General features: G+C 41.4%; 1 protein-coding gene across 1 annotated transcript; it reads left to right on the top strand.

Moving 5' to 3' along the window:
• Positions 1–8,606: 8,606 nt before the first annotated feature.
• CBLN4 (cerebellin 4 precursor) lies at positions 8,607–15,635 on the top strand. Its single transcript, XM_027646349.1, has 3 exons — positions 8,607–8,963; positions 10,403–10,519; positions 13,134–15,635. The coding sequence occupies exons 1-3, from the start codon at positions 8,688–8,690 to the stop codon at positions 13,329–13,331; spliced, it is 591 nt and encodes a 196-aa protein (XP_027502150.1). The 5' UTR covers positions 8,607–8,687; the 3' UTR covers positions 13,332–15,635.
• The last annotated feature ends 8,205 nt before the right edge of the window (positions 15,636–23,840 follow it).

Genomic DNA, 23,840 nt, shown 5'->3' with positions numbered 1-23,840 from the left:
GCTTCAAGCCAAGAGGCTGCTTAAAGAGCCCTTGGAGAGATCCTTCCCTGCCTCACACACGGATGTTTGGATTTGGATATTCACAGAGCCAAGATTTGATTCCCTGATTTTAAAGATGTCTTCAAGCTGCCTAAATGCTCAGGTAGTAAGTTTTCTCACCAGACTAAATGTAAATATTCATTTTTTCACTCTCTCTGCTCACTGCCCAAGGAGAATATCCCAAAAGGTGAACTGCCTACTTTCTTCCCAGAGTAACAAAGAAAAGGAGAGCCTTTGAAAACTCTAACTCAGACTTATGCAGGTATGAATATTTTGTGCAAATAATAATTTTATTTAGCACTAACTTGAATATTTCATGTCACAGCATGTTATTGCACCTGACACGAGATGTCTAAGCAGAACAGTGGGTTTGTTTGGGTGCACATTGAAATAATTGCAGGGAATGCTAAATGGCTTAAGCCTTTACGTTTGCTGCCTATTTACTAAGGGATGAATTTTGCCCATTGAAATACTTTAGTCAAGGGCAGTCAGCAGTAATTTAGCAACAAAACCCCATGAAGTAGCTAAATATTGCTTTAAGCTCATTTTACAAATAAGACACTTGAAACAAAAGGTTTCAGATGTAAATTTGAGGTCTCTGGATGCAATATAAAAATACTGCAGTGTGTTTTGAAGCATCAATAACTGACACTCTTTTACTTGCACAAGGGTAAATAACTGGTGATCTGTGCTCTGGTGATGTCACTTGCTCATAAGCATTGACCTAAAAACCCCCCAAACCCCAAAGGTTATTGTTCATAAAGATCAAGTACTGATGAGCATATTTATACCGAAATTCTTCTTGTAGCTCCTAGAAATTTTCCTGAAAAAGCTCCACAGGATGTGCCCTGAAATGAAATAATTATAAATAGAAATTTGCTCAACTCGTTTTCAAACCAGGAACTTTTTTCAGACAGTAAATAATTCCCAGATAATATCCCAAGTTGCTGTCATTAATACTTACACTGAAGTTTGTTGCTTGGAATCCTGCCATTTAAAACAATCTGATCTCTCACTTTGTTGTCAGGAATTAAGCTGATTAGGAAAATTAAACCCCATCCAAATCCCTTAGATTATGGATTTACTGAACTTGCCCTGTGAAAGGACAACGTGGCTGTGATGACTCTGCTCTCCAAGCCTTGGCTACAGTTGATGAAGCAGCTCCCCAGTTCTCAGACCAAAAGCCCCAAAAGTCATGCAGAGCCTGATTTTAGGTGCATAAATCCTCTCTATCCACTTGTCTCTCCCTGTTTGGAAGCAGGAAGGCTGTTCTGACACCCTCCCCAAAGGGCTGGAATACATGGAAAAATTAACTTTTGTCTTAAAGCTTTTTTATCTGAATCCTTTGAGATTCAGGTGAGTGCTCATTGGCTTTTATCTTGATGAACCATCCTGAGGAAGAACTTGGAGCAGCCATAGAGGAAGCTCCGTGCAAAGCAGTCAGTGAAATTTTGTTATCTGCTGAAAGCCAACCAGTGTTTCCAGCTGAAAATTCCATGGACTGGGATTGGTTTAATGCTGGGAAGCATGTTAGGAAATGACACGTGGAATGGAAGTCTTCGGGAAGGACACCCTTGCAAGAGCTTTGAGCTCGCAATGATTATTGAACACAAGCAGCTCTTCAGAAGTTTTGACTGTTTGGATGGCTTTTAAATTTTTCTTTCTCTTTTGCTTAGTATTTCTTCTACATATTTTGATATATTTTTTGGAGCTTAAAGGAGTTTTGGCAGAATCACAGGAAGCAGGAGGCTGGAAGGCACCTCTGGAGGTCATTTACTCCAGAGGAGGGTGTCCAAGACCATGTCCAGAGTGGGTTTGAATCTTTTTGCTGATGGAGAAGATGGATATTTCACAATTTCTTGGTGAATTTAACATTTCTGGAAGTTATTACCAAAACAAAGGCTGAATTTGGCCTCAGGAGCCTCATTTCCTTAAAAAATGGGTTAAAAAAAATGACGAGATTGTCACTTGGGAAAGACACAAAGCAGCCAAAGGAGAGAAACAGGGGGGTCTGATGGACTTGGTTCCTTAGCTGTGAAATATATGTATTGTTTTCTTCCCTGCATCTTTTTAAAGTGCTCACTATGACAAAGATATATAACAGATATTTCTTGTCCTTGACATCTTTGCTTGGGCAGAATCAGAAAGGTCTGGTTAAGGATTCCTCAGTGACATGTCCAGGAAATTACTCAAACTTAATGGAAAATTACTTTTAAAAGACTTGATCTTTTTCAATCCCAGAGGTGGCTGCAGTTTATCTATAAGGAGTTCTAGGTTACATATATTTAATTACATAATGTTGGGGCCCTTTAGGGTGAATTTGCTTCCCTTGGGGATTTTGAGGGGGTTTTGGAGGACTTCTAACCCAGCTCTTGCACATGATCATCTTCAGTGGAATTGTCTCTGTCCTTATCCATATATGATATTTCAACAGGAATATTTGGAGGAGTCTGCTATTAACATCTGGGGAATCACTGTTTATATATGGCTGTGTCTTACAAAAAACCCAAACAATAAAAGAAAGAAAAATTAGCATTGTCATCCCAACTGCTTTCCCTGACACATAATTTCTGTGACAAGAGCAGTTTTAAACATTTATAGAGACACACAAACAGAAAGCTGAAATGTGAAATTATTTAAACTATGTGTTAAACACCCAACCGAGGAGAAAAATGGGTTTCTGTTAGGATTCCATTTTAGAGAGATGCAGGAGAAGCACTACTTGGGCTTGCTGGAGGCAAGTAAACCTTGGAAGAAAGTCTTGCATTACTTTGCTTTGATTAAAAATCATCACAATATTTACCCAGATTCATCAATTCCCATCTGCTACAAAGGTTATGTTGCTCATACTTTTTGTTTCTCTCTAAATATGTTGCTAAATTATAGCTGAAAGTTATTATACCAACTAATGAAGTAGGAGATAAATTAAAAAAAAGCGCCAAGAATGTTTTCTTTTAAAATAGTCTATTAAACTTTAATTCCAAACACTTTAGGTAATGGTACAAATACAAGAGAAAGAGAAATTCAGTCCTGAATCCTCAAACAGGAGGAAACACAGAGACAGTAAAAGACTTGCTATTCCAGCTGCCTGTATAGTTGGTAAATGACACTGAATTATTTAATTTCTCTGACTGAAAGACTCATTTGCTCACTTTCTAACCCACATCCAGCAGTGAACTGCAAATATTGAAACTCAATAATTGACACTTTATGTTAAACGTTCTACAGGTTTAAGCTGCATAAATTACATGCCTTCCCTAAGTTAGTTCCACGGTTTAAAAATGTGTATTGAGATTATAATATTTGCCATCCAAATGACCTATTACCAGAACATTAAGTTGAGAAAAAGGCACATTGGTGCAGTTGACACTACTTCACAATCTAATTGTTTCCTTGACACCACATTAGCACAGTGTACCCACAAAATATATTCTACAGTTCAAGCTAAATTGACAACCAACAGATTGTGGGAGCCTTTGCAAACTCCGTCCTGAGCTCACAGTTACCACCTGGTGAAATGGGCTCTGGAGCCCAGAGCAGGTAACAAACCACGATCCTTCCCTCCTGCCCCAAGGGAAAGCTTTCCCTGCTAGGCTATTTTTCTGGTTTTCTGACCATATCATTGGATTTCATTCCATTTGGGCAAAAATCACACTTTTTGCCTCATTAAAATGCAATTGAAAAATCTAAGGCTGTCACACGGACCAGCGAAGTGCTTTGAAAAATTATTTATTTCATAGAATTGCACAAATGTATTGGATAAACTAGAAGAAAAATATGGAAGAAAAGAGAATTTCTTTCCTAGATATAAACTGAAATACAGTAGCACAACAAGAATTAAATTTTACTTTATAACAAGCTATAAAGCTGCAAGTACCTGCTTTAAAGGCACGTGAGTTGATTTTATGGTCTTAGCCCACCAAAGCCCTCTCTTTACAGGAGGGTCAAACATGTAAAGTAGAAATATTTCCTGGAAATATTTTGAATAAACATAAACACAAGACATACTACGCTGTGTGTGGATAACTTAGTGAAAATTAAAGACATTTACTGGCCTGTAGATGTTTTGCAAACAACTGAATCATATTGAAGATCTTTGAAGGAGCAAAAAGAACCTAGAGGGTTGCATTTTCTCTCATTTTCACTGTGATGTAAATCCAGACTGAGTCGATTTGACTCAGTGTAACAATGTAACTGTGGAATATTTCCAGACATCCATCAAGGAATAACTGCAGGACAAGCTGCTGGGAGGACTCACAGCATCTGCCCAGGAGTGTTTCAGACCCTGACTTGCACTTGGGCCTTAAGTGTGCTCAGCTTTGCAGTGTTGGTCAAATAAAAGGTCTGGCTGCATAAGAAATGCTGAATAAAGACCTCAAATGCCAATGCTGTCAGCATTTCTGAACGGTTTTACCTTTACACATGCAGGCATCCTGCTGACTCATTTTCTTAATCACCTCTAAAATTCACAGGGAATTTTAACATTCCGTTTCCTCAGAAGGCCATCAAAACACAAATTTATCATAGCAGAGTGTCAGGGAAACTAAAGCAGCCCAAGAAATATAAGTAGACAATTGTTTTTCATTGTTTTCTCTCTTCTGCTGCTGCAGAATTTTTAAAAAATACTTGAAGATGGGATGGATTGAGGAGAGGTACATTAAAAGAGGCAAACATACAGAAAAAGCTTACTTGAAAATCCAGGGAAGGTTGACTTTAAGATGAAAATAAAGCAAGGAAAAATCTAGGCTTGTTTCTGCATGTCTGAATTAAAGACCAAAAACTTCTGTTCATTGCAATCATTCCACATGCCCATGAAGATTTTATTATATTCCTATAGGATCTCTTTACATTTTATACTTATATAAATGAAGTGAAATTTACTTTCTAAAATATTTAGGGAATCTTCTTAAGAGCCTCTAAGCTCATTAGGTAGGTGAATTTGTCTTGGATTTGGCCAACAAACTGTTTAACCAGGGGAGAGCCACAGGCCCAGCTGTCTGGAAGAGGAGCTGGTCTGTACAGGAGCCAAGAGCCAGATGGAGACGACAGCCAGCTCAGGAGTTGCAATATCCACCCTGAAAGGATGTCAAAAGATGGGAAAAGCTCTGACCACTGAGCTGATAAACACAGGTTTGAACTGCCATCAGTATTCTGGCTTTGAATCCACCCCCTGTGCCCCCTCGTCCCTCATTAGGGTGAGCTCAGCACAACACGGAGCTGGGGGTTAAATCCTGGGAGGAGCTGGGGGGTGCTCAGCCTGCTCCCTGCAAAAGCCTCTCCACACTCAGCAAACGGAGAGCTCAGCCTGACAGAAGGGAAATATAATTAGGATAAAGAATAAAGAGAAGCAGAGGAAGGAGGGCTCCTGTTACCGAGGGGTTATAGAATTCATGAGGCCTCCAGACACCAGCGAGGAGCTCAAAAGCAGCAGAGGAAGTGTGAGGCAGATTATTTCTCCCTCTTGTAAGGCAAATGACTAATTATACAAAGCAAGATTTTTTTTTTTCAAAAGAGATTTGAAAGGTATCATGCAATATTGATACAGAAATTGTAGTTGATGCAGGTTTACAAGGCAAGTGGTAAAAGAAAATGTAAATGCAAACATCGTGTTTTTTCCTTATTCTCCCTGCGGCTCTTCCTTTTGTCAGAAACCTGCCTCAGTGCAGAAAGTTCTCTGTGAAACAGCAAAATTCTTCTAACTGGAGACAGCTTTAGACTTCCCCTTCTGTGTCCATTATGGAGAAGAATCTGTGAGCTTAATCCATCTGAATTTCCATTGTTGAGTATTGTTGCTATTAATTTTACTTGTTTTTCTTTCAAAGGAAGAAGAAAAAATAATCTCTGTTAGAGGGAGCTGGATCAATACTAAGAAATTCTTTGTCAGATAAAATAAGAACAATCATTAACCTTGTTGTTTATGAATGTAATGCAAACTCCTCTTTTCAGCTCACTTGCCCACAGCATCCCCAGCAAACTTCCCTCATTTTGCTCAGCAGTTAAATCCCAGCTCAACCACCCAAACAAACACTGTTATTAATAACCTTGGAGCTCTCTTCCTGCTGGGAGGGTGGGAAAAAAGGAGGACATGTTTCATGGTATGGTTCAGGTATTTTGGGGATAGGAACTCTTCAGTTTGTTTACTTAGGCCTGGATTTGAGGCTGGATTATGGATATTATTTATAGATCCAGCCTCCCTGGGAGCAGCACACGAAGATAGTTCATGGCCATTCCAGCAGAATATCTATAGAGACACATGATGTTATTGTACATAACAAAAAAAAATTATAACCAAGTTGTCTGGAATTACTGTAAAGTTTTAATCTCTGACAAATGGTTGATCTCTCAAAATTATCAGCATTTTCCAATTCCAATTGAAAGTTATGTGCATGTTATAAATAAATTTGCTGTTACTTGTGCAGAGTTAAGAGGCTACTCAGTAGCTTGAGGTGCAGAAGAGTTTTTAAGTACAGGACGTTGAAATAGTGTGGAAGTATTTGTACATTTGTATTTATTCACAAAATATTGTGGCACAAGAGGTTTCACTGTTTTCACACAGCTTTGTTTTGTAGGAGTCCTTCAAACAGGTGTTCAATCTTTTAATCTGGAGATCCAATTTCTACAAAAGGCACAAAGTTGTACTGCAAGTATTTGCTTAATTTCTTGTATCCTTTCCTTGCAGTAAGTGCAATTTCTCAGTTGGACTCTTCTATTCATCCTTTTTGGTGTCACTGAGTAAGAGGGTATTGATGCATTCCTAGAAAACAGTAGCATTTCTTTTTGCCTCTTGCCTAATGAATGAGATTCCTGAGTCTAGCCTTCTGAATTTTGGAGACTAATGCATTTGATGCTTGTTAAGAGGAATTTTGCCTGCTTTATGGCTTCTCAAAGGCTTTGCTGAGTTCTGCAGACTTAATGCTTCACCCTCAGTTTTCCACATCAACTGAAAAACAGTTCCAGCTCATTTACCTGCAGAAAGACTTGGTGTTCAGTAGAGAGGGGATTTTGGTGCTTTTTATTGCTACTGTTAGTCTCCTGTTGCTTCTTTAATTTGTTTTGTCTGTTAGTGCCCAGATTTATGGCCAACATTAGTTAGTGCACAGAGGTGAGGTGCTGAGTCTATATCCTGAGCCTCTTCCTCGACAGAATGGGAGGCAGCAAGATGCTGGATTTCTAAAAAATCATTTGCTTGGTTTCTTACAAACTATTGGCCCTTTGTTGATGTTTTGGATGGAACCTGTTTGACCAGTTCAGCTTCTGGGAGCACTTGGTCACTTCTGCCAGTCCCTGAAGTGGGTTGAGGTTTCACCATGAGACTGTTTCAAGTGGGACCAGGTGATGTGCAGGAAAGATCCTCTCTGGAAGACATCAAGCAGCACCAAACCAGTCATGGTTTTAATAATCTTGAAATATATGGGAGTACTAAGCTAAGGTTCCCACTCCAATCCTTCCAGCACACATCAAAAAAATAAATTAATAGTAGACAGAGGTTTAATCAAATCACTACCAGAAGCTGCCACGTGGCAGCACCATGAGGTGGTACCTGGCCGTGTTAATACTCAAAAAGCAGACAGTAAAGTCCTGTTGGTGATGTCAATGTGTGTGAAGGGTTTTAGGAAAGCTGCTTCCCTCCTGGCTGTGACGGGGAACCAGCAGCAGCGTGCACGGGGTGGGGGTGTCACACCAAAATTCAACCTGCAAATCCTTGCACAAGAAGTCTGTGTCCTGTCCAGCCCCAGGTTTAGGGGTTGCCTTTCAAGCAGGTTGTAGTGCTTTCCTCCTCCTCCTTCTGAAAATAGGGGACGTTGCAATGCTCTGGTGCTTTCCCTTCGGCTTTGTAGCTGCTTAAAAAGTTGCCTGGGAGGACTGGAGTGTGTGTATGAGTAGGGGGTAGTTCCAAGGGGAGGGTCGCTAGTAAGGAAGCGTCCTATGTGCCCGGCTAGGTGAGAGCTGGGCAGGTTTGTTATGACATAACTACTGGAGGGGGGTGGGGTGGGGTGGAATTTGTGGCAGAGAGAGCGGGGGAAGAGAGAGAGAGAGAGAAGTGGAGTCTGCAGCACCCTGTCAGTGCTATCAGAGATAGGATCTGGCAGCTTTGGGTTGAGCTACCACCTCTCCGCTCCACCACTCCGAGCATCCTGGATCTCCAGCTAGAAGGGGAGAGGGAGCCTAGCAGCGGCGATCATGGCAACGTCAAATGGCTTTATTTCTTCGCGACCTCTCGTTTCTCTCTCTCATCAATAATTCACCTGAGGGCTTTTGTTTTCCCCACTACCCCTTCTCACTCTCTTTTTTTGATGCGGGAAGGGGGCCCCGGCCAGCGTGTATTTTGTCCGGCAGCTTTTCGAGGCGTGTTTTAAAGAGCTCGCGAAAGGACCCGGGAAGAGAAAAAAAGAAGAGAAGGGGAAAAAAAAAAAAATAAAAAAAAAAAGAACGGCACAAAGTGGTGGCGGGGGGAGGAGGAGGAGAAGAGCGGGAGAGGAGAGAAGAGCAGGAGAGGAGAGAAGAGACGGAGGGGAGAGAAGAGACGGAGGGGAGAAGGCGGCGGAGAGAAGACTTTGAGCGCGGCGGGCGCGGTGCGGGTGCGGTGCCGGGCGCGGTGGCCGGAGCGGGGCGCGGAGCGGCGGCGCGGGCGGCCGCGGGTGCGGACCATGGGCTGGCGGCTGCTGCCCGCCGTCCTGCTCGCCCTGGCGCTGGGCGGCCCCGCCGCGTGGGCGCAGAACGACACGGAGCCCATCGTGCTGGAGGGCAAGTGCCTGGTGGTCTGCGACTCCAACCCGGCCCCCGACGCCAAGGGCTCGTCCTCGTCCCCGCTGGGCATCTCCGTGCGCGCCGCCAACTCCAAGGTCGCCTTCTCGGCCGTGCGGAGCACCAACCACGAGCCCTCCGAGATGAGCAACAAGACGCGCATCATCTACTTCGACCAGGTGAGCGGCGGCGCCCCGGGGCATCCCCGCGGGGCCGGTGCCTTCCCCGCGAACCTCAACAGGTGCCGCCGCTTCCCTAAATTCCCGCACAAAGTTGGGGTGCAGGGGCGGCTGCTGCGGGCACCCCTGGAGCGAAGGGGCCGGGCAGGGGGGAGCTGGAGGAGCTGCAGTAGTGCCGCGGTTGCCCCCCGGGGATGGGGAGGATGCAGGGCAGGGCGGTACCGGCCCCTCCGCAGCCCCCCAACCCTGGCGGATGGAGCCCAGCAAGTTCCCGGGGTGACGCGGGGACCGAGCACCGGGAGATGCCTTGGCCGCAGCCCTCGGGGGCACCGGTGGGGGGACACGGCCCCGGGGGGCGTGGGGACAGGGGGGCCTCAGGTGTGAGCAGCCTGTGTAGGTTTTAGACGGTTTGTTCACCCTTCGAGCGGGGAAAGAAGAAGGAATTTCAAGGGAAAATCGTTAAACTTTCCCAGAACACTCCCAGGTTCAAGGCACAGCCCCGTGCAGCTCAGCACCAGTATTAACGTGCAGGTGCCAGCACACGTTTCAGCACCGGCTACTGCCCTGGGGCAGGTCCAAAGTAATCGAGATTGATGGTTATTCTTCTTCCTACACCCTGTTGTAATGAACAGTAAATTGTCGTGACAACTGGGGCCAGATATGTCACACAGCCCAATGCTGGGAGTGTGAAATGATCATAACTCCATGGACATTCCTAGTGGCATTCTAGGGCTGTGCCTGGCATAAAGGAGCCTGAAAATAGCAATTAAAAATAAAGCATAACTAAGCGGAAAGGAAGCACAATCTAGTCATTAGAGAAGATGGGCAGCATATGGATGATGCACTCATTTAATATGTTCCCCTCTGTTACTTGTCTCTGTTTGATCAAACTCAAATTATTGTTAGTGCTTATAGAAACAACTGAAGCAGCAAAGGCTCACAGTCAGTTTTTCTGGGATGTGCCAGTTTTTTCAGCAACTCTGGCTGTAAACTGGGGAATGAACTATATCATTCATGTGTGTCCTTACTCACAGCTTGGCACTTTGAGGAAGGCAGTGTTGGCTTGACCATTGCTTTTTAAAACCATTTGCGACTCCCAGAATTAGTGGTTTTGATGTTATTTTTGGGGAATGATGAACAAAATGCTTTTACTTAATCCCCTCTAAACATGTAAAGAAGAAAGGACTTGAAGGTATGACACAGTAGTAAAGTAGGAAACAATTTCCACCCCAGTTTGTTTGTAGTAAAGTTGTACTATAAATACAACTAAATATCCATAGTATGAGCTATTCCAACTTAATTGAGAGAACATGAATAAACCAGCTTAGATGTAGATTAAAAATTTTCCGTGGGTGAATGGTTTCTAAAGTTATAATCTGTGTTTTTATTCAGTACTCAACACTGGTACTAATTCCCCTGCTCTATCTTTCTGTTTGTAGATCCTAGTAAATGTGGGCAATTTTTTCACGTTGGAGTCTGTCTTCGTAGCACCAAGAAAAGGAATTTACAGTTTCAATTTCCACGTAATTAAAGTCTATCAGAGTCAAACAATTCAGGTACGTTGATCAAGTGTGATTGTAAAATCTTTTCCCTAAATTGTTTGTTTGGAACGGGATCTTGACTGAACACAGGAGTATTCAACACTCTTACAAGGAAAAAATGCTTAGTTTACATCAACCTGTGGTATTGACTTCCCAGCAGCTGAGTGAATTAATTTAAACTGAATAGCTGAGACAATGCAGGATCCTCACCTCAGATAAATTGCCACAGCTTCACTTCTATCTCATAAAACTGGGGTGATAAAAAGAATTCAATGAATGAATGATCCAATAGTAAGAGGGCTCTGAATTTCACTTAATTGCTTAAGTACTATTGAAGAGTCATATTTTCCTACAGGTTAAACTGTCTGGAACACAGAAATTCTGGGGATCCACACCAGATTTGACTATTTTTGTAACATTTTGACATGGCTGACAGCTCCTGATGCCAGGTAGCTGGTTATCCCCTTGTGGGCCAAGGTTAGTCAATGTGGTCTACTTGTTCTGTAACCATGCCAAAATGCTGTATCTCTACAGGGATGTCTTCTAAGGAGCCTTTATAGCACTTCAAACTTTTTTTTTTCACCATATAATGTATAAAAGATGTGTCATATATTGGAGAAAAAGGAGTAATTTTGCACTTTCTTCTGTAGCTTAATAGCAGCTGAACAGCCTAATTAAATATAAATATGTACTAGCTTAGAGGAAAAGCCTCTAAGTTCCTGAACATCCCTTTGCTGAGCCAAAAGTAAATTCCTTGCAGTGCATTCCTTAATCTTCATGCCAGGTCCCTCATTTTCTGTGACATACATCCTGGCTTTCTAGATCTGGAATGACATCTGTGGCTTCCTTTGTTTCCACCCATGAGACCACCAGATTCAGAGAAGTATCTGATGCTTTTCCCTACTCTGTCTTGCTCCTGGATGTGGTTTTCAGTGTGCAAGGCTGAGGTGAAACGGATTTCTGCAGGAGGAGTGGTCAGACTTTGTTTTGTGGCAGCTCTGGCTCCTGAGAAAAGTGTAAATGGTGGAGGTGGCAGAGAGCTGGTGCAGGACACAGTCACATCCCCAATGAAATTTGCCTTCAGTTTACAGTGAGAAATACTAATTCTGTTCAGGGCAATGGCAAAAACCTTAAGTGAAATATTGACCTCATGAAAATCTCTATAATGGGCTTATAAGCTGTTTAATGTCCTTGAACTTTGTTCTTTTCACTCTCTCAAATGCTGAAGGTTGAAATGGCCTTGAATAACTATGCCAACCACTTTATTGGAGTTAAAATGCATATAGCCAAGGAAGATGCCAAGGCTTGGTTTCTGGAAGTCCAGCACAGGCTGGTGTTTCACACATCAGGGACTCAAACCTAAGAGTTTGGGGCTGGTGACAGGGAATGTCACAACCTGTGACATGGCCTGAAATATTTAATACATCGAGAGTTTCTAAAGTAATGGAAATTTTGGCACAGTTAACGTGGGACCATTGGGTGCAAACCTGTGATGTGTCTTCTGCTGTGATTAAAATTGTTGTAAGATGCTCTGCAGGGGAACCCAACCTAGAGAGATGGTACAGAAGGAGTGGGATAAATCAAACCCAAGAAATGAGAACCAAACACTTGATGCCCTTTTTCTGCATGTTTGATACCTAGGAAGGAGAACCAGAAACCATTGCAGTGGAACAAACTGGCTTGAGTCTCATGCAGACTTTAAACACCACTAAATCACCTCAAGGCTTCCTACACAAGTGATATCACTGTGCTCCTGGAACATCTGTTAGTGCCATTAAATATCATTAAACTGCAGTTTGTTCCCCGGGGACATCTGATTAAGTGGATTTCCCAGATAGGTGAATCCCAAATAAGGGCCAGATTCTGCTGCCCTGACTTCTGCTGAGCAGTGATTTGTTCTGTGGTGACTCCCATTAAAATTAATGGGAGCATATGCAAGGCCAGCACACTCCACATGAAAGAGCATTTCACAATTCACCCCTGTGTGACTGCATTAGAGCTGTTTAAAAAGAAAAAGCAGAGCTAACAGTTTGCCATGGGGGAAATGAAAAATGCCTGGATCTGTCCATTCCCTCAGCCCTGCCCATCTTTGTGTACAGAGTACTGTGATGCTGCTTTCTAAGCAGAGGTTGTGCTGACTTTCAGAGGGGTTTTACAGAAAATTGGAGCCAGTAAAGTGGTTTATAAAGCTAAAGATTGGTTCCAGACTTTAAAACTAAGCTACCATCAGTGATGGGAGGGACAGAGATTTTGCTGCCCGTGAAGTGTGAGCTCCCAGCCCACTGTGGTGCCTCTGACACCTCATTAGGTGACTGTATCACATCTCTGGGGGCCCAAGTTTCTTGAAAATGTCTTTTTTTTCTGCTCCTGATTATAAAGAACCCTAAATAATGCCTAACATAAGTAAAGTGATGAAAACTGAGATGACACCTCCCTCAGCTGCAAGTCCAGCCCACGGAACACCAATGTGCTCATACACACCAATTAAATGTAATTATTAGTTTAAAACAACCCCAAAACCAGTGAAGATTGGGACCTTAGCAGGGCTCTTATTCTGTAGTTAATATTCAAGGGTCGTTCTTCGTGTTTTGTTGTTAATTGGAGCTTTTCAGTGGTTTTTCTCTTGCAGGTTAATTTGATGCTGAATGGAAAGCCAGTCATTTCTGCTTTTGCTGGGGACAAGGATGTCACACGTGAAGCTGCCACTAATGGAGTCCTGCTCTATCTGGACAAAGAGGATAAGGTTTACCTGAAACTGGAGAAAGGTAATCTGGTCGGTGGATGGCAGTATTCTACGTTTTCTGGCTTTCTGGTCTTTCCCCTGTAAAGTCAATTTTCCTGTGACATTCATCCAGGTGTGGACTCACCATTGCCTCTGTTACATGAAGATCATTTTATCATCATGGGATTGATGTTTCTTTGTTGGTTTTTCATGGGTGAATATGGATTCTCCCTATGGATTTTGGCCCCATCTGAACTACTCAGAAGTTTCACAGAATTTTGTGTGTTTAAATACAATATATTTGGACTGAGACTAAAGCAGACAATAAATATTTATGCTTAACATTACAGTCTAAAGCTGCCTGCAAGATTTATTCCAATCACATTTTCCGGACTTACTGGATTCATGAGAGAAGTGGATTTTCTTTAATTATGAAAAAACTGGCAACCAGGTTTTAATTTAGGAGAGTTTGAGTTCAGACTTCAATCAAGAGTTAGTGTGTTGCTGCCAAAGAACTGTATATTGGTATATTGGTCATACATGTTTTTGTCACTGGGACTTTGCTACCATGATCTATTCCATTGTCTTGAGAGAGGTAATTATTATTGATAAGTGATTGACTTTAATTCTCCTCTGAGTGTTGTGTGTTGGATGGTTCACCCAGATATTTAAGCTCTGTCACTGCTCACATCAAGTGTAGCCCACATAAACTAAAGGGTCATGGATGTATTTTAGTCAGATATGAAAGATATTCCTCTTTTCCACCTGCTGATTTCTAAAAAGAAAAGCAGATTATAACCATTAAGACAAAACTTACCACGGTTAAAGGTGATCATTCAGGCACAGCTTTGCAAAACAGCTTTGCCCTGCAGGAAGTCTCACACTTGTTCTTCGATTTTAATTAACATGAATGATAAAAACTGCTTTATTAAAATCCTAAGGGATTCCTTCCTTAGCCACAACCACTTTGTTAGCTGGAGATGAGATCCCCCTTCTTTGTATTTATGTGTATTTTTCAAACTTTCTGTTGTGTTAAAAGTATTATCTGATTTTGCCTTAACTCCAGAACTGTATATATAATTTTAGATCATATATTTAACAAATGTTAAATCCAAATAGCTGGTACCTAACTTGGTACAAAAGCTTTTCAGCTTTTTGTACAGGTCACGTGAATTCATAAAGTTATTTATTATATCATTGTTACATAATAAAGATTAATGTATGTTAGCTTAATTTTTGACCTTTGGATTTTGGAAGTTGCTTCATGATATTTTTTTATTGGATATAATTATTATATGCAAAATATAAGCTTTTGGGATTCATAGAAACTACCCCAGGAGGCAGGAAAACTGCCATAAGTTAGTCTGGCAGAATCCTAGAGGTAATCAGAAGGATCTAAAAATAACCTATGCATTTTATTTAAAAAACAAAAAGATTTAAGCAGAAATCCTGGCCTCACCGAAGTTACTGTTAAGAATCACATTGATTCCAAAGGGTTTTGGATGAAACCTGTTGCTTTAGGTTTTTACCATCAGCATGAAACTCCAGTGCCATCAAATTGAATATTAAATAAAATGATTTTCACGGGAGCTGCTAATGAAACCTTCATCCCTTGTGCCCAAAATTGATGGATCTTTGTGCCTTGCATATCATGAAGGATATGGTTCTAAATTAAAAAAATACTGTGTACTTGAAAATGTTTCTGGATGGAAGGACCTGCAGCAACTGAGACCTTCCCTAAGAGCCAATTTAGGCTGGAATTTGCTGCTTTAGATGATCTGGTTCCAATTTGTTCACTTGTTAGTCAAGTGCAGTGCCATGTTGCTCTAACTGCTGTAAATGGATATTTCACTGATTTAAAGTCAGTTGGTTGGTTGATGCTCCTGATTAAAACACCAGGGAATCAGTGCCCAACACTGTGCCCAAATTCCTTATTGTTCAACACCCAACATACAGGATTTTTTGGGCCATTTCAGGAGGGTAGGTGAGACAAGTCAGAGGAGGAGGTGATTTTTCAGACACAATATTGAGCACTGCAGTTTGGGAGGAATTGGAAGGACATATGGCAATGAATGATGATGAATGATTTACATGACTGAAAAATATAAAAAAATTATTATGACCAATCAAAAAGTGTTACTGCTGTACCCCCAAAATGTGTGTGTGTATATATATATATACATATATATGTATATCTGAACCCCCCTGGGATTGCAGCACATAGTATGCATGATGTTATAAAAAGATTATTTGTCATAAGGGTTTATTTCAGAGGGGAACATCAATATTTTGTATAAGATTGGTAAAATCTGAAATCTCACCCATTGAAATATATGTAATGTAAAAGACATGTTACTACACAGACAGAAGAAAAGTGACATTAAAGGTGTCAGTATACTTTCAGAATGATCAAATGTATCTAACTTCTTTAATTTGTAAACATATAATCTTTAAAAGCTGCCTTCAGCATTCAGCAATAATCCTGAACTACTTTAATACAGTGGTGATTTCCCCTTGGCAAAACATCTGTGGTTGCTTCAGTCCTCAACATTTACTTAAACTTCAGCTAGAGAGGCTGAGAAGTTATTCAATTAGGGAGTTACATTTTGATGGAAATATCCTAAATTTTTGCCATCAGCTTCTAGAATCATTATTTTGCCAGTTAAAGGAGAAATTTCAGTGGAGTCACTGGAAAGCAGCTCCTGTCATTGTCACACAGTGCTGAGCACTCAGAGGTGGCCCTGGGGATGGGCAGGGCTCTCAGCTCACATTTAAGTGTTTAAATAGGACCAAACTATGGGGTTTAGACCACAACTTGAGCTACTTTGCAGATCTTGCACTCCTTTTTATTGTGTTGCCCCAGAGTTATGTCAGTAGGAGTCACACCCAGAAGAGAGGGATGAGCTGGGTCTGGAAAATCCCATTTTTCTTCTCTCTCCTCATTCCTTTTTTTTCCTTCTGCCTTCCCACGTTACTTTTCCAGCAGTTTTCCTGTTCAGCAGCAACAGCTCAGGAGATACTTCACATTTCAAAAGGTATTTAAGATTAGAGATTTGATTTGTTTTTAAAGAACTTAAACCTGCATTGAGCTGCACTGTAAAGGTTAGAGCTGGTTTTCTGATCCTGTTCTATTCCATGATCCTGTTCTATTCCATGACCAGTCCTCTTGGTTCTGGAGAGGGCAGAATTATTCCTCCCTCTGTATGTATCCCTGCTGCAGAATGTGCTGAGGATCTACACCCACAGCCTTCAACATAAATCCACCTTGCAGTGAACTTTGTTGCTTCCAAAGGTTGATTGTGCAAGAAAACCTTTTAGCCGCATGGGGTAAGGACAAAAGAAAGAACTTACTTTCTGAAAAGAACAGATATATTGTTATTATCTGTGATCTCTCTATTTTTTTATCTGTTTTATTCATATTTTATCCCTATTTTATTGTAAAATTAAGGGCAAAACCCCTCTCTATTTTCCTTTCTTTCACTCCTGAGTGATGTAAATGTTGTTGGTAGAGCCAGGTCTCCCTGTTCCCCTGGGTTCACCCAGTGTAGAAACCTGCTCTGTTCTGTGGATTCCTGTGTGCTATGAAGAGTTCAGGCTGCACATGCCAAATGCCTGCAGAGCCAAAAAAGATACTGTTCTAAAGAGCCTGGGAGCAGCAGTGTTTTTGGAAAAGGCACTGAGGTAGCTTTGAAATTTTCACAAGCTCTTTTGTCTCTACATAAAAAGGAAAAAACTAACTTTGAAGCATAGAGAAAGGAAAAAACTCCTTTTTTATTTTTTTTTTTAATGCAACATTTTGTATTTATTTCACGTTACATCATTTTCTAGTAGTACCTGAACATTTTCTCAGTGTTAATTAAATTACTTTGGCCAGGTCATGGCAGAGTAAGTATTGAAACCTCAGTGTTACTACTGAGAAAATGGAGATAGTGTTTGGGTGTCAACACATCCAGTACCAGTGACTGGCTCTGTTCAGTTTGCTGGATCAATCCTTTTTCTGATATGAGGTATTTTTTAAAAACAAATTATAGTTTTGGGGTAAATGGCATTCTGGTGTATTTCCCCTTTGATATTATATCTAAATAATATTCCTAGAAAGTTGAATGCAGTGAAACAGTTTTAAATGCCCCAAGAATTTCACAATTAACTCTCAACTCTTTTTTTTTTAAGCCCCCAAAGCAACACATCTGCATATACAGTATCTTTACAAACAGGTTTCAGGGAGGGAAATGCAAGAAGCTGTGTGTCATAACCACAGCAAGGAAGCCAAACCATTAACATGAAATATGGGCTGAAGAAGAGAAACACATAAATGTTCTGCTCCTCTTAGGAGAGGTTCTGAGTTTTACCTTAACAATTCATTGCCCTTCATATTGTAAGAGCTCTTTATAGTATTCAAACTCTTTGTCTTCTAAAGACAACATTAACCAGCTGACTCAGTGTAAATAAGTGAAGGTTCCCAGTGACAGAATTTACTGGCTGGCACATGCCACAACAACATATTTTTTGTGCTCTTGCTGTCCAGAAAGAAAAGGCTCCTTTGAGAAAAGAAATTGTCTTAGGCACTGAGCTAAACTTATTTATCTGTTGCTGCTTAGGAATGGGGAGGGGAAAAAAAAACCCCTTTCCTACCCTGGAGCACTAAGGAGAATGCATACAAAGAATAATGATAAAATCAGTCACTGTTATATAACTGATGATGAGAATAATGGGGAAGTGGCTCGAATAGTATGTTTAGTGAGAGCTGTGATCTGAGGGGTTTGATGGAAGTGATCACTATTTTAATCTTCACAGGTTGGGGGAAGGGATGAGCCAGTTGTATCATTTTTAACAGGCTCTTTTCCTTTTTTCATTCTCCTCCTCCCCCCCACCATTTCCCTTCTGGCTCGTGGTTCTGCTTGGCTGCAAAGAAAAAAAGCGATTGGCAACGACCTAAGAAAAGTTCATTTCTGAAGAGGGATGAGAGGTTGTTTGGGGTTTTTTTGCTGGTATCTGATGTGGGGGGAAAACCCAAAGCAGAGAGGGGGGTAAAACAACAAAATAAACCTAAATACATTCCTGACCCAGCATCCAGTTCAGTGAAATACCTAAATATGTCCTGCTTATACAGGTAAGACTCTTCTACAGTGCATGACTTTGACCCATCCCATTACAGCCACCACTTGTCATCTGATGGCTTTTGGTCCTGCTGGAGGAAACTGGATGTAGAAGTGCAGTACAGAGCACTGGAAATGATCAAATAAAACAGCTTTATCTGTGTGTGTGTGCCTGGATTTAATCCTGCACAGCAGGTCCCTCCCCCCGGGGGCATTTCGGTGTCGAGAGCAAACGTGTGGATGAACAGTGACACACTTGGAAACCAACTGGGAGTGTGGATATGTTGGAATTGCTGCTGACAGAAGGAAAACACTGCATCCTAGCCTCAGAGTGAAGAGTTTTAGTGGTGCTGTATAATCCTAATGCTGGAAGGAGGGAGATCTCCACGGCACTGGGCACAGTGACCAGAGATAAGACCTGCCCAGGTGGAGGGTCTGTATTGACCTCAGTGGAGCTGTAGGAGCCTGAGCAGTGCTGTGGCAGCCAGACAGGCTGGTGGCTGTCCTGGACTTCCCCTCAATTTAAAAATCAGTGTTTGGGGGTTTATGTTATCCCTTTCTTTGTAAAGCAAGGTCTATTTCCAGTGAACATGTGGGATTCTCAAACAAAGGCCGTCTTTAACACTGACTGAAAATAAATGTAAAAAAAAAAGTCTACAGTGAGGCTACATTTCTCTGAAGTTGAAGCCATGCAATTAAGTAGCAAAATGAATTGAAATAGTCTGTGCTCTACTACACAACTAAATATAAAGGAGCAAAATTGATTCTGGTCTCTCTCCCATGTACCTACAAACCAGCTTGGAAGCTCAATACAACAGAGAAAGAGCTCATTATTCCACCTTTTCCCGCTGCCCAGGAGTAGAAACAGCTGCAGGGCAGCATTTTCATGAGAGGCAAGTTAGTGCCAATATTGGAGCATCTTCCTAGGACAACAGGGCTCAGTGCAATTCCTCCAGAGCCTCCCGACCATCCGAGCAGCCTTCACAAGGTCCCCACCTACTGCAGGTTGGAAAATTTTACTCAAAGCCATTCTCAACCACACCCTGTTTTGGGTGATGGTCAATAGAAACCTCCTCACCTCACACATTTTGAGTGACACTTTAAACAGTAAATAAATCAGTAACTGTTTGAGCACTGCAGTTGTGCAACTTCAGGGGCAAGCCACGGATGACTATAAGCTTAGTTTTTTCTCTATAGTAAATCTGAGTTTAAGGTGTTCAAAAGGCATTGTTAGATTTTTTTTTTCCCCCTTATTTTTGTCTGGAAAGCTCAGCTAAGGAATTTGGTTTTCATGATGCCCCTTAGGGTCCCCACAAAGTAATAAGTCAGCATCATTTTCTAGCTGCAGTTGATAACATTTATTGCTAATTCTTTAAACCCTTCTAAAAGAGAAAACAAGTCTGCAACCTGCATTGCACCCACAGGAATAATCTTTCTTTTCCTCAGTTTGGTAATTCAATTGTGACTTGTAAACTTGTGCAGTTGTAGCAAAAAAAGTATACAGTCAACTCTAATCTACCTTGAGGAAAGTAAAAAGTGCTTACCAGCACTAGTGTAGTAAATCCTGGCTGCTTTATTAAATAAATGTAGAATTTCTCTCAGAAGCCTTAAGGAAGAAGAGTTTTAAAATATCTCAACAATTTAGCACGTTTTGAAGCTGAATTGATTGAATTTTGGAGTGAGATTTAGACGATGACATACCAAATCCAACTTAAATTAGCTGGAAAAGTATAGGCATTACTGATGCCTTGAATGGTGAAAGACAAACCATCTACTGGAGAAATTCTGAAGGATCATAATCTTTCTGGTACTGGTAAAATAAAGACTCTAAAAAAGATCCCAAAGCTATTTATATTTGTAAGTCAGAATCTGAAGAGTCTTTACATAATCACTACACAAGTAAGCAGGACAAGATCCAGCAGACAGTTAAACACACGAATAATGCTCAAATCCGACGTGATTTCATGGATTTTGGTGCACTTGCTTCCATGTCTGAAGTTATGCATCTGCTTTATTCTTTGTTGCACCAACAGAAGAGATTTTAAATGCTTTCAAAAGGAATTTGACACGCAGGTGGCCAAGAAAACTCCTCTTGCTGTGCTAAACTCAGGGCATCGCTCACAGATGAAACCTCCTCCCCTCTTCCAGGAGGCTCCAGCTGAACTGGAACAGTGGGGGTGGATTTGGGCACCTTCAGAGAAGGTCACAATCAGGATGAGTCACGTTAGTATTCATTAAAAAAAAAATAAAAAATCTGCAGTTTTCTGGCAAAGGAAGGGATATAACAAGATAATAAATATTAGAACCATCCCCCCCTTTAGCCCAGGTTGGGCTGTGGGAGCAGATGTTGCTTTAACTGCTGTGCCACAGCCCCCCACCCCCCACCCTCATTTTGGGGTACTCATTGCCCACCCAGTGGAATGGAAAACTGTGCTTTGTACATAGGGGGATGGCAGAAAACAGGGAAACAGGAAAACAGGAGCACCAGGTCTGCCCAGTCAGTTGAATCTGACCTGGTGCAAATTACCCAAGAGAGGTTTTTAATACCTTTTTTTGATGCAGGTAATGAAGCAGAGTATTATCACGCACCTACTGGGATTGACTGGACTCTGCAAGAGTGGGAGGTTGCAATTCAATCCCTCCCTCAGTCTAGTCCTGTATTTTACAGAGAGAGACACAATAGATTTCATACATCTGAATCATTATATAGGTTTTGGAAATCTAAACTTGCTTATCATCTCTAACGTTTCACGTATTTTTAGTTCCCCAAATAACCAAGAGCAGAAGCACCAGCATGCAGTGGGTTACAAAATATATTACCCTTTAATGTATTAAAGACGCTTTCTCAAAATTCATACTGGCATTAGAAACACTCACATTCCCTTTGGCATTTCCTCTGATGTTGTCTACACAGATTGAGGAGAGTGGTTGGTATTCATCTTTGAAATGGTTAGGAGCTGGATTATTTATGTATTTATGCATTTCTAGACGCCCATTCTTTACCAAGTGATAAGAAGATCCCCTTTAGACTTAGAAATATTAGTTTGAGTGAAGTTGTAATACTGCAGAATATGACTACATTGCTAGGAACTGGTTACAGCAAGATTAATTTCTGTGGCAATGAGCTCCCAGGTGATTGGCCTTGAACACAGCACTGTCATTAAAATGTAGTTAAAACAGTAGTTTAGAGACAATTATGAAAGGCTTTCAGTATTGGCCATATGACTGCTTTTAATTCACCTGCAACATGAATTTTCAATGAGAAGAGGCTGGAGATCCTGGTTAGTTACAGAACTGAGGACCTTAAATGTAACAGCATTAAATCACCTTAATTTGAGGCCAGACTCTAAATTCAAATCTCACATCTGTAGGAGATAGAGTGAAATAACTCCCACCCTTTAAAAACTGAGTAAGATGCTCAAAGGCAACGCAAAATGTAACACACCAACAGTGTATTTTTTTTCCCTTTGAAGCTGGAGATTTTTGGAGTTGGTCACAGAGGAAGTGAGCACCAGACAGCACAGGGATATTTCTTTGCTCCCAGCTCTCTTCCAGCTGCTATTTAACAAAAATATTACAGAATCCAACAGCACACTTTAGCACAGTTTTCCTGAGGTCTGTGCTCATTATCGTGTTTCTGTAGGCTGCAGAAATACCTGTGAGCCACATAAATACATTAATGCACTAAGTGAGGGTCAGGGCTCAAAGTGCTTAAAACCTGGGTCTCGTTCAGCCCATCAGTTTGGGGACTGATGGCTACAAAGGGGGAACTGGAAAAGGTTCGAGCTGATCCCAGAGGGACACACTCATGCTCACCTTGCGGACTTAATTTGCAAGCCTCGAGGGATTTTTGGCTATAAAAGGAGCACAACTGACTGCAGAGTCTGGGATTAAAAATACAGAGAGTTAAAATATGTGTATGAGGTGACAAAACCCTCTGCTACTGTTTCTTTTTTTTTTTTTTTGAATACAGCCTCAAGCATACAAAAATAAGAAAACTTATGCTTTATTGCAGTGGTGTGGCAGAGCTGAGCTACTCACCAGATGATATGAGTGTCCAACAGATCCTTAAAATACAAAGTTCTTTCCTGATATAGAAAACTCCCTTCAGAAAGTGGAATGAATTGCAGAGCGATGTGAGAAGAGAGTTCTAAGTTGCAGTCTTGAATTTCAGATTTCTAAGGATGGGGGAACTGAACTCAACACTAAGAGTCCTAATTCATCCCTGAGATTTTAGTACAAGTCACATCCAAATGTAAAATGGAATTATTTCTAGAGAAATTGTGGGAGAAAATCCTACATATTTTGTACTGAGACTTGAGCCTGAGTCAGTGTGAATTTTCAGTTTAGAGGTAAAACAACCTTGGAGGAGTGCAGATGAATGTAGCTGATCAACCCTTTCAAATGCAGGATGTATTTGCAAATACAAAGGAGGGGGTCACAAGAATTGAACTTGCTGACCTGCTAACTGGGCCAGCTCTGCCTGTTTCCACTTCCCACTGGAGATGGTTAAAATTGTCTCACTCCCTTTTGTGAGGCTCTGACTAAACCCTTTCATTCACTGTGTCTGCAATTGCTCAGGAAGAGTGTGAGAGACTTTCTATTGAATTTGGATCTGAAACCTGTACAGACTCAGCTCATCCCTAACCTAGAGCTGAACTGTATATTCTTTTTCCAAGACTAGATCTGATGACATTTCAGCATCATAGATACGAACTTTTCTTAATGAGAAGGACTGCAGAGCCTACACAATGGAAGTCAGGTGTAAAAACATGGAAACAGAGAATTATCTCCTAATGGGACATTCCTGTCTAGGGGCACTGGCACTTCCTTTCCTTGCATGGTGATAACAAAGCTGTTTGCTTTGTCCTTCTTGGATACTTTAGGCATTTACTAAGTGGCCACAACTCAAAGAGGCCTCTTTTCAAGGACCTCAGTTGATAATTCTTCATTCTCCAACACAAAGAAAGCACAGGAACAAAATTAGTCCTGACTACTAATAAAGATATATGGAGTCAGTGATGAGCTCAGCATTGCCCTCACAGCCTGCTGACTGTTCTCATGAAGTCCTACTCACTTCCTTCTGCCAAGATTTTCTGAATGTGTTGTGCAGACACAGGTAATACAATCTTAAATAAATAGCCCATTAATGTGATAATTTTCAGCCTCTATACTAAGACCACCCTCCTTCAGATCTACACAATGAGGAAGGAGTGGGGATAAAGGGTAGGAGAAGGCAAAGAATGTGATGTACAGGGCAGGAAAGCAGTTACAGAAACTGGGATGCATCTGGGAATCTGGCTTGTTTCCCTATTTCCATCAGCTCAGGGATGGCCAAAGTCAAACCATAGGTTTGAGTTCTTGTTTTAGTTCCATCAAACTTGAGTTCAGTCAGCAGAGCCACAACTACCACGTGCCAGACAGAAAGGAATTGAGGCTGAGGCAGTTTATGAATGATCCCACTGACTTATGGGATAGACATTTTGTTATTTGAGAGGGATTGTAAGTGCTATAAGGA

The sequence above is a fragment of the Corapipo altera genome, unplaced genomic scaffold (genome assembly GCF_003945725.1).
Source record: "Corapipo altera isolate COAL_440 unplaced genomic scaffold, ASM394572v1 64, whole genome shotgun sequence".
Lineage (NCBI taxonomy): Eukaryota > Metazoa > Chordata > Aves > Passeriformes > Pipridae > Corapipo > Corapipo altera.
Note: the sequence above shows the minus strand (reverse complement) of the source record. Positions and strands in the feature narration are given on the sequence as shown.